The 12,473-nt window shown below is 33.1% G+C and overlaps 1 protein-coding gene across 3 annotated transcripts in view; it reads left to right on the top strand.

Moving 5' to 3' along the window:
• The window catches only part of LOC127879794 (uncharacterized), an 8,658-nt gene extending 3,805 nt beyond the window's left edge, over nucleotides 1–4,853 (top strand). For 2 of the 3 annotated variants that reach the window (XM_052426848.1, XM_052426846.1), the window contains exons 7-11: nucleotides 797–1,036; nucleotides 1,158–1,235; nucleotides 1,592–1,690; nucleotides 2,143–2,226; nucleotides 2,466–4,853. In XM_052426848.1, coding sequence (XP_052282808.1) covers nucleotides 797–1,036; nucleotides 1,158–1,235; nucleotides 1,592–1,690; nucleotides 2,143–2,226; nucleotides 2,466–4,644 — 2,680 coding nt within the window. In that variant the 3' untranslated portion in view covers nucleotides 4,645–4,853. The remainder of the gene's footprint in view (nucleotides 1–796; nucleotides 1,037–1,157; nucleotides 1,236–1,591; nucleotides 1,691–2,142; nucleotides 2,227–2,465) is intronic. The other variant, XM_052426847.1, reaches the window with a different exon arrangement.
• The last annotated feature ends 7,620 nt before the right edge of the window (nucleotides 4,854–12,473 follow it).

Raw genomic sequence — 12,473 nt, 5'->3', positions numbered from 1 at the left:
AGGTCATACTACCCGATTTAATGCTATATTTGTGATATTTGGGTAAATGAAGTTTATAATTTAGAATTTAATTATAACATTTCTCCCTTCTTTGCGATAAAAGCAACCGATATTACACCACACTGTGTGCGGTTTACACATCGCGATCTAATTCAAAGGATACACAGAGTATTAACACACGTTAAATATTGAGTGATGTGGTAGAACGTTATATAATGACTTAAACATTCAAATAAAGTTGTTGCGAAAAAAGTTGATTACTATAAAAAGTTTCGTTTTATTACAATATTTTTTTTCATTTAAGAAAAAGAAACATTTTGTTTCATTAGTTATTAACAGTGCACGGTTCAGAAAAAAAGGCATAATACATAATTGTGCTGACCGATGAAGTCGGTGCTGTTTTGTGTGAATAGGTTTTCATTATTGTGTGGGTTAATACGTTTTTGTATATATAAGTTGATTAGTAGTCTTTATCATTTCTTGTATTAGCACATCTACAGGGTTAAGTGGTAGTAGAAGAAGTAGTATATTATATTAAATTATATATTATTATTATTATTATTAGTAGTAGTAGTAGTAGTAGTAGTAGTAGTAGTAGTAGTAGTAGTAGTAGTAGTAGTAGTAGTAGTAGTAGTAGTAGTAGTAGTAGCAATAGTATTAGTATTACTATTATTACTATAACTATAACTATTATTATAATTATCATTATTATTATTATTATTATTATTATTATTATTTTGAAAAAAGAAACAGAGTGTAAAATATTGACCATTCTACTGTGAAATGTTTACTTCAGGGCGTTTGAATTGGATGACACTCGGACAAAAAGAGCCTCGGTGCTTCCATGGGAAAAAGCAGATACAGAGCGCGTATCTTCTGGTCGCTCAACGAACAGAAGCCTCATGAGTGAAGGCCAAGAGGCGCGATTCAATTCCCAGAAGTCCACTATTTCCGGTTTGGAACCGAATGCTGGAGTCCCGGATTGGCTTGGTGACACGCAGCAAAAAGATTTTTCCGTTTCTAACAAGTCTCTCGGGTGAGATGATTACTTAAAGATTTCAAATTAAATAAATATTACATTGAATGTAAAACAGTTTCAACTCGAGAACTTGTTATTCCTCGTCTAAGTTGTTTATTTACGTCTTTATCGTTTGTAGTACTAGCGCATCTCCTGGCGAACAAAACTGGATACAGAAGGCAAGAGAGTCTCCAAATACCGTCCTGTGTTCGACAATGTAAGTCAAGTTACCATTACATATACTTTTCTTGAAATTTATATCAAATAGTATTTAGATTCTATATTGCTATATATACAAACAAATAACCTCTTACGGTTATTTTTATATAACAATGTATTTTGTAAATATCTAGTGATATTGGTATTATAATTTACGGCTAATATTCTAAAGCACTTCGGAGTGTAATGTTTGTTTTTTTTAGATTGATTCAAAGATATATGTATGACTTAGCTTGGCGTATTATATTTTACAAAAGCATTATAAGTTATGTCATCTTATTCTTATTAGTTCTAGTTAAGATGAATATTCCACTTTTGTCAGAAACAATATGAAGTTTAAAAATTGCTTTCCAGAACAAAAAATCACGTCATCTCTGACGACATTGATTGGCTGATGAAAGCTCGTGCATCCCTGAATGAACCAGCATCACCTGCGACAGCTCGCTCTTGCAGGTAATGAATGTTTGATATATTAAATCGCTGCTATTTTGTTGGTTTTGTGGTTCAAAGTCGAAATTAAGACAAATATTTTATATGTGTTTCATAAGCCAAAAATACCTGATAAATGTATTCATACTAAACTGTGTGTAAATGTTTTATTCATGAATATTGATAAACATATTACAGTAGTATGCAATCAACACCGCTTTAAAGCCTTGAGCCGATAACACAATCTGACGAAGCGCATGAACACTGCATACACGTGTTAATCTTCATCATCTGAAATATTCAATGCTTTCCTGCCAAACAAAATACAATACATAGATATATATAATGTATAAATTACTTGCTCAATAATGGTAGGCGAATTCGATCACATGTTATCATAATATTATGCAAAATGTTATTAGTTTAATATGCTCGCCAATTCTCAATGCATGCTACTTAATACTCATTATTGCCAGAAGCGAGACACAATCACCAGATTGGTTACAATACCCCAAGGCACCACTCAGTCCCCCGCGATCACCAACCCCATTAAGAAAAATGTACGTTTTTCATTCTGCATTACTTAAAGATGTTTGTAAGTGTATATATGTTATTAAATGTACATTATCAGGTATATTGAATGTATATTTAATGTTTATTGATTGTACATTGATGAGCCGTTGCAAGAGTATTCGAAGAAACGGTTTCTGGCGAAACAAAGCCTCGTACTTCCGTATTTCTTATTTCTTTTCTGAATGGACAAAAATTCTGATAATTGTAAATACCTTTATTTCCGTAGGCTTGATGATGATTATGAACTGGCCGATGACTTCGAAGAAATCATGACGCAGATGAGAAAAGATTTTGAGGAAACACATTCCCCTGGACTGGCAATTGTTCTGCAAAACATCAAAAAAGATATGCACAGTCATGGAGACACTGTTGCAAATGATGAGCAATTGCGGAAGGATGCAATTCAAACCAACTATGTTATTACGCAACGGAAGGATGACGATAAAAGTAATCAACCAATGACTACGTTGAATGAAAGTTACAAATATTACTTCGACAAAAAGCACGAACCTTATGAGGCTGGTCAAACGGTAAGTGATGCACACACGGAATCATCTATATCTCTTAAACATGATGGGTCCGATGATGATTTTTGGGGTTCGAAGTCCGAAAGTAAAAGTAGAGCATGCGATAATCATGCTCATGCTATTGTAGAAACAAAAGACAAACAAGAAAGCCACTCGGAAAATGATAATGCCGAATCATACAGTCTTCGACTACCGAATTCTTCTGAAGATAGTGACCAAGAAGGTAAAATTGTAACAAGTGTAACACTAAATGACCTCGAAACACTTCCAGATCAGTGCTCTAAAACTATGAAAATTGAAACTAACGTTTCAGCGGGATCTGCCGATCTCCCGAATCATGTACAATGCCCAATTGGAAATGACACGTTTACATGCTTAACTTTGGGTTTGGGTGTTCCAGTGTCACCGAACCTCAATGTTCCAAAGATTACGGTAATCGGCGCTTGTAACAAAGAAACAAAGTTGGCAATGGTGCAGGATCAAAGATTACAATATAGCAGAGACGAAATGGATTCTGAAACGACATCTGAAACGCGCGATGCTAATGACGATTTCCAACCAAAAGGAAATAGCACAGATTATTGTCATTGCCTTGATGTAAACAGCAGATACCGCGTCGAATTTTCAAAGTTTAAGAATGCTGACAATTGCACGAACGACGACTGTGCTACTCTGCCCCCAAAATACAATTTGAAAGATAAAGATAACGCAAATAAAACACGGCTGGCCCAAATTGAAAACGAGGTTAGGTTTCTAAAGCAAACAAGTATCATTCAATCCCAAGAAGTGCGAATCTTGGCTCTTGAAAGGATACTACAAGAACATGAAAAGAAATTAAATACTAAAAAACATGAGTTTCAACGAATAACTTTCGCTACGCATAACATGGAATCGTTTGAAATTGATAATCAGATCGGGCAAAATGCGACAGTTTTAAATAGAATAGAATATGCAAATAAACCGAACATAGTTTCTGAATCTGACGAAACCATACATCAATCGGCACAAAATGAAATTGATGCGACTAAAAGCACAAAACCCCAAATAATGAAGCAGAAAACATACGCAGCTCTGTCGCAAACGCTTGCTGATCAATCAATGAATACGGATGTCAGCGGCACAAAATATTATCGTGACCAAAACCTGCAATCGAAATGCAAAAGATGTCTTGAATATGTTTCTGATACTTTAAATGAGCCTCGTTCACTGCCTACACGTTCAACGATTGATTTCAAAGGCAGAAGGAATGAGGATGTATATTTGGCCGACACGAATACACAGCAAGATGTCAACAGCAGTTCTACAAAGAAACAACGCAGGGATAATACAAAAACTCATAACAAAAGGCACCGAGAAATGCATAGGCAAGAGAATCAACCAGTGAAAGAGTGTCACGACACGAGTTCATTCTCCGATTTAGGTCAAATAAAGGATAGCGATTATCTGCAGGCATCAGTAGAACCAAGAAAACACGGCTCTTACCCGGATGAGTTGGAACCTTCGATCAACGTTCAAAATAACAAGAATGTGATAAACATATTTTGTTTTCCAAGAAAACAATGTAACTCTGGCAAGAAACATGAGAATGAGGATTTGTTTAGCAAAAACAAAAAATCAGAAAAGAAAAAATCACGTTTGATCAACACAGCAATGAATTTCGTAGCCAATTTAAAATCCAGGTTATTCAGCTGTAGACAAGACGTTGGTGTATCAAATGACGAAGTCACCAACAATGAACGCTTATTGAAGATTGTTAGCAGCCACGATTCACCAACACCATCCATTATTGTGATTGAAAAAAAAAACACCAGAGCAGAGGAAAGGATATTCTCAAAGACCAATGGTATATTACCAGCAAGCCTATCCACAAGGTGGTAGAACAACGAACACGGGTTGTGCTAGCAGGAATTTAACAACGGCTTACGACAAGAATATCATACACCTTCCTTGTGTACAAAATGTTCACACAAAACTTTCCGATAGTAGCTCAGGCGACGCTGAACCGGATTCTAAGGTTTCAAATCCCTTGAAGAAAATCTTTCAATCATTATTTAAAAGCGATGTTTAATTTTGCAAAATAAATCTTTATACAGTAACAAGTGGTGTTTGTCTGTTGATCAATCGCTTCGTATGATGAGGTGTAACAATGGTCGTAAATTTTTATCAAGAGAAAGTGTCGAGGTACATTTAGGAAAAAGATTGTACAATTCAAATGATAAGTATTTATTAAATTATTTATATAATGATATGTATTTTGTAAAATCAAACTAAGGCAGACCCGTTTATATATATGGTTAAAAGTTCGTTTAAGTACTTTTCGTGGGGTTAATTTTCGATATCATATGAAATCATTTCAGCGCAAGATGAGACCTTTACATACATCATAAAAGACATGATTTCCCATGCTTATAGTTTTTGTCTAGCGTAAGGAAGACAAGAGAAAGTGACGTAAAGATCATTTACTCAAATCATTACGTTTATCCTATTTGTTAAGGGAGTATTTCCAGACATATTAATTGTACGGTTCAGCAATAAATTTGCTACGAATGATTATCCCATACTGCATTTCTGTTTCACAACTAATAGAAAATTTATGCATGTGCGACAAGGCGATCAATCAACCTTTTGCACATCGGACCACAGTGATTTCCCGTGACAATTATCTTAAAAGATTTAATTGCATTAGATAACACCGTCGTAACTTGAATAGCAGCCAAAGCTGTCTAAACAAAGTCAAGATGATAAATGTTATACTACTTGATATAGTATATGTGTTTGCAAACAGACAATCATATGAACAACAAATTTGATTTATTGAAACGCTTTTAGCACGCCCACAGGGAATGCCAGTTTTGGAACAATACTACACAAAAAACCTCTTTCATAAATGGTATTATGCATATTACATATCAAAGATATGATCTAAAGACCAATCATAGTTCTGGTTAAAAACAACAACTCAATTATAGAATATTTATATTTTACATCTGATTTCAATAATTAAAATTTATATGAAGATTTAAAAGAATATTAACCGTTAATAAAACGTATTATTTAGTTGATTTTAAGTATATTTAATTATTATACTTAACTATAAAGACTCAGATCGCCCGGTTCTCTTCTTACAATCGCAAGTATGATTAATTATACCCAGAACATAATTCAAAAGCAATGATTACCTTATCAAAACATTGATATTGAACAACCAAAAAGAGTAACGTATGGCCTCTTTTAAGCCATCCAATAAGGTTTCGTGCATGCATACATCAAATCGTCACTCTAAGCTAACTGTTTATATGAAACATACAAACGGTCAATAAAATCAATCCAAGGCATCTACAAAAGTACGTATCTGAAAATGATATAAGGTTATACCAAAAGGTTCATCGTCTATAATTGTAATAATTTCGAAATTTCGGCATTTATAACAAAATTACTGCTTTTGTACTACATGATATGTTTTTCTTAAAATTGTACCAAAACTATTGCAAAACATGATAACCTTTAGGATCCGTAAACGCTCTTCTAAACAACTGTAGCTTAGTAGTATAATACTCGACATGTATAGTTTGGGGCTACTATTGATGACATGGACATCATTTAAACATATCCTGTTATGTAAGTCAAAATTAATATTTTAACCACGTCCTGAATGTCTCCCAGTTTGACCTAAGAGGCATAATGTGAACGCACTCAGTAGCAGATACTACATGCAAATATTAAACTAATTGCATGACATGTTTTACCCCATTGAGATAGCTGTTGTTAACACTTTTGACACAACACTTTTGCTCTTCAAGTATGTTATGCTTGCACTGTGAAATGGTATAATTTGTATTCATAAGTTAAGAGTCAAATGCGCTTTATAGTTTAAGAACAAAACAGAACAGAACAGAACATAATTTTATTACACATAAACTTTACAGTTTCTAGTGTTAAACAAAACAATAATACAAAATACATGAATATAGTAAGTGGATTTAGCAGAAATGTTATATAATAGTTATGGATGAACTTTACAGATACTTGAACAAAACATGTTTTAAATCACAAAAACAAAACATGTTTTAAATCACATGTTAACAGTGTATATTGCTACATGAGAATGCTTTTTACTACTTTTGTAATCATTAAGGTAAAACATTAATTGTAATTTGAAGGAGCATAGAATATAACAGTGCGCATCCAAACCACATACAATTTAAGTAGCAACGGCACAATTTTGTTGGACTTGTATCATAACACATCGGCATAGTCTATAATCAGTAAAATATAAAAATAATTTTAATTTCGAAATATAACAATAATTATACTTTCGAAGGAGCACACATTATACATTCGAATCACACTAACAAAATCAGGTATCGAAACAGTACCGGATAATACATAAAATTAATATGAATGCAACATCTATATCATCATATACTAAAAACAATACATGTTCAAATATAGCTTATCACATGATGTCATATTGTATTCAATATACATTTTAAACTATAAAACAAATACATTGTATAAATTATACATTATTATTGGTATAACGATTGCGAATCTTGAGTGCTTCTGAAATGAATTTTCCTAACTTTAGTATTTCATTTTCTGTAGTTAATAATATTGTGAGTTTGAACATACTAGGTCTGACTCTATAATAGGTTTTAATGTTGTTTTCTCTAATTTGGGCAAATTTATAAAATTTCAACAAAAAGTGGTACTCATCTTCTATTTCATTACTGTCACATAATTGGCAGAGTCGCAAGTTTCGTTCTAATCTATCATATCTTCCAGTCTGTATTCTCAGGTTATGAGCACAGATGCGTATTTTCGTAATCTCTGTTCTTAAATTTCTTGAAACAATCGTCTCTAAAAATGGTTCAAGCGAAAATGTTGTTTTAATTGCTTTATATACAATCAGTACCCTATTATCATTAATATCTCGATTCCACTCTTGTAAGTATTCGTCGATAACTCTTTGTTTAAACAAAGACAAAAAATTAACCTCGTTGATTTGTGAGTTATTAGACCAAACATAATTAAATCCGTACTAAGATAGTAAGTCCCTAACCTTCCCAAACCAGTTAAATGTATTATCATTTACGGCAATTATACCATCTTCCAATATATATATCGTAATATAATGTTTTCGCTTCTAGTTATTTTAAACCAATATTTTACGATACGTACATATCTGTTAATATACAAAGGGTATCTACCAAGTTTACCGTAAACGGCTACACTTGAGGTTGATTTTCTGACACCAAGAACAGCTTTGCAGAATTTAAGGTGCAATTTTTCCAACTCGCTACACTTTGAGAAACCCCATATTCCACATGAGTATGTGATAATTGAAGATACAAAAGCATCAAATAACTGCAAATCTACCTTTGGTTTACAATTATAAGTTTTCAGGTTGGATAACGATACGTTGAGTGCTTTTAAGCCCTTACCACGCAAAGTATTAGTATTGTGATTAAAGTTCCCTGTATAATTAAGAGTTACACCCAGATAAATAAAATCGTTAACAATGTCTATGTTTTCGTTACCAAATACCCACCGCTCATTACGTTTGATAGCTCTTAAGCAGTAATAAATGTTTAACTGTAGCGACAGTCTGAACATCTGTCAAACAGTTTGTAGAGAACCACTTTCTGGTGTAACATACTGTTTAGGGCTTTACTTTCATTCAAAAAGTCACAACTGACGCGTAGAGTCACATCTCTGACAGTTGGTCAGATTCTGTGGAGATTGTCTTATTTGTTTATTATATGTTGACTCTTGCACTTTAAAATTGAAGAGTCAAACAATCCTATTTCTAACAGTTATATTGTCAAATGTGTAATAAGGGAAGCCCATCCTATAGCTATTTCCCTCGTTGCAGATTTTTTGTACTAAATTATTTTGTTAAATGTCGTATATTACCAATTTTTGACCTTGACCCATAATGTGTGATTTGAACCAACATAGTAGAGAACCACTGAATGATTCTACAAACCAACTATGAAAGCGATAAGCGTGGAAGTTTCATACAGGAAGATCCAGTGGAAGAGGTTAGTTTTGACATAATATGAACAAAAATTGTAGAGGACCACTACAAAATGATAGTGACCAAATATGGAACGTTTGAACTTTGTGTCTTTACTTAAATGGGCCTTTTCACAGATTTTGGCATGTTTTGAAGTTTGTCATTAAATGCTTTATATTGATAAATGTTAACATTGGGTCTTAAAATCTCCAGTACGAAAACAAGAATACAATTAAAGAATTAAATAAGTAACACTCAACGGGGCTCGAACCACTGACCCCTGCAGCCATGGAGCAAAATTCAACCGCGCTATCCACTCGACCATCCGCTCTTATACCATTTCTAACGTATACAACGACAACAACAGAATTCTCCAAATTATTCAATCGTTTCGCGTTGCAACGCTTTATAAAATTTTCAGGTTTTTAAATCGTCACAAGATTCACATTATTGATATTTTAGAGCATGGTAAATTTTCAGTATTACTGTTTCATCACAAATATCATAACTTCAAGGAAAATTTGCGAATCTGAAACACTTGTTTTCAATTGTGTCAATTTACCAAAGCGTGAAAAGGCCCCTTTAACACAATTTTTACAGTAAATCCCTTTATATGTCCATTCTATTTTAAACTGGTGAAATCTGGGGCGTAGATATGTAAAAGGTTGATAAAAATGAGGCTATGTTTAATTAGTGAGCCCTGGGGCGTGGCCACTTTTGATCCCTGGGAAATGGATCTCTAGATGAAGGCGCAATCTTAAAAAGATATGTCGTTTCTAAGTGGCTTGAGATAGAAAAAATAAACGTGTTTTCAATATAAGTCTTTGTAAACCTCGTGGCAAGTAACGACAGAATGGATATAATTTGAACTTACTTTGTCAATGACACCTATACAATGTTACATAAATAATACTAAATCTGTTAGCCCTGAAGTTTCGAACGGGAATTTGTTTTCACTACATTTAAGGAAAACATGTAAGCACTGGTGCGGGGCTGATTTTATATTCCAAGGATGATGTAAACACAAATTGTACAGGACTGCAATATGATGTGACTTTCCAAATATGTAACTGGTCTGCCTTGGGGTTTCCTAGATGTTAAAAGTTTTTATTTTTCCGAAATCCTTTTTGGCCATTTGGCCAAATTAACAAACGAATCCGAACAATTTGGAGATTTGCATAGAGAACCAACCTACGGAACATTCCTGTAAAAAGGTGTCAAATTCCGCAGATTGGTTCAGAGGGATATGTCGTTTTAATAAAAATATGTCGGACACACACACACTTATACACATGTCAGGCACGTCACGCACTGACGGACGATAGATATTACTGTGCCCCAACAGCTCAAAATAAATAGATGATAGGGGTGGTGCGGTGATCGAGTGGTACCACTCTGGTCTACCATTCCAAAGGTCCCCGGTTCAATTCCCGACCGGGGCACTGGAAATTTCAGAAATGCTTCAAGTTTTTCCCACCCAACTAGAGATGTACTGGTATGAAACTCAGGTAGTTCTCGTGTGTATCGCACCGATATACACTGAGCGCGTAAAATAACCAAGGGATCTATTCGCAAAGAGCTAGGGTGTCGCACCCGGATTCCGTGTATCCCATACTGTCTCTTCAGAAAAACAAACAAAAGAAACCCATTGGAAATAAGTCCTTGTACTTTCATGGGTTATCCTTGACTGCAAGGTCAAAATAAATACATACATAAATATGTGCGACAAAAAGAAATTATTTGTTGTTTACAAATATCATGAACAAGGCATGTCTGTAGCAGAACGATTTTAAGGCCCAATTAGAAGATATTTATGTTTGTTTTCAGTTTTTAAAAATATATCTTATATTTAAGTCTTTATTTAAAAAATGTAAAAACCATTTACAAACGTTTTGAAGAATAGAGAGCCTAGCAAGAACTAAAGTTTAAAATGACAAAGTTTATTTTAGGCTATATATTGTATTTGATACTTAAATAAGAAAAAATAATTTATTAAATATGTTTAGAACAGAACAGTGCTTTATTCGTTTTCACAGATTACAAAACAATGCCATTTTGTAATAACATGTGAGCGTATCCACGAGAAAATTACACAAATATCAAACAAACAGTAGTATAATTATACGATAAATCATATAAATAGTAGATCATGTGGGAACGTGGCTGTTATGTGAAGATTCTCCAGTAGAGGTTCAGTAATATAATGGTTATTTACACAATATATTGTCTACAAAGAAATGAAAATTTAGGTTTTGAACCAGTAGGTTTGAAATAATTAATGGTTAAGTACTTATGTGAATAGGCTCCAATTACAAAAGTAGGATTAATAATTAACAACAACAACATTAATTATAATAATACTAATAGAAATAGTAACAACAACAACAACAACAATTAATACTTAACAAATAATTTATAGTTAAGTACGTATGTGGATATGCTGCATTAAAATGATACTTTTAATAATAGTAACAACAACAACATTAACGATTATACTAATGATAATAATAATGATAATACTAATAATGATGATAATATTTATCTTGGCGATGACCGATATTACGACGACGATGATGATTATCATGATGATGATGATGATGATGATGATGATGATGATGATGATGATGATGATGATGATGATGATGATTATTATTATTATCATGATGATGATTATCATGATGATGATGATTGTAGTGATTATTCTTAAGGATTACTCTTAACAATAGCGTAGGCGTGGTACAGACTTCTACACATTCAGTTTATTTTACATGCTGTGGCGTTTACTATGTATAATTGATGTGTGTACATGCATTTTTTTCGTGAGCTTAAACTATTGCAATATCCATTTTAACACTTAATTATGATTGAAAGTAAGTAGGTCTCTCTAGTATAAATAGAGTACTCTCCCATCGAAAGTAAAGTTTGAGTTTGGGAGGGTACCGTAGGCAAGGACAGATATGTTATTTCAATAAAACGTAAAACATGTCGGTCACCATTTCAGTTTTAATAAATTAATTCTTTTTCCGGCTATTATTTTAAGATTAATTTTTAACTGATATTTAAATAAGAAATATGTATAAATTAATAATAATGTTTCGGCATAGGAATGTCATTTTCAATAAAATATTCTTACGCGACTCGAAATAGTTCAAAGTTTCCAAAATTAATATCTCCTAACTATTTAAGTTTAAATCACAAGTTTACTCCAGACTATATGTTGTGTTATCACGGTTAAAATAAAACTTAAAATATTAAATTCCATAAAGAAGTTATAACTATGTATGCATCTACTAAAAGGTGTACTTACAAAAGCTACCTCGGTCTAAAATATTACGTAATTTTGCTTAACATTTTGCAACAGATACACATATCTGTTAAATCCATTATGAAATATAGTTATAGCATACTTCCATTAAGTGATCAATTTTATTTGTTTAAGCTGTAATAAACATAGAAACTGCATTTCCTGTTTCACTTGATTTCAATTCTACTGTACACCGTCATAAAATCATGTTTATTGATAACAAGCGGGTGAACACGCGTGATAACGCCAGATAACATTGGGCCGCGAGATAATCCGAGGTCTCCCACAGTCTTGCATTGATGTACAATCTTGGTTTATTGATAGATCTGTGATTGTATTTAGCATGTGAGCCGATTAGCAGATCGATTAAACTTGTTTTCAACG

The sequence above is a fragment of the Dreissena polymorpha genome, chromosome 4, assembly GCF_020536995.1.
Source record: "Dreissena polymorpha isolate Duluth1 chromosome 4, UMN_Dpol_1.0, whole genome shotgun sequence".
NCBI lineage: Eukaryota > Metazoa > Mollusca > Bivalvia > Myida > Dreissenidae > Dreissena > Dreissena polymorpha.
The sequence above is the reverse complement of the archived record's forward strand: the minus strand, read 5'-3'. Positions and strand labels throughout refer to the sequence as shown.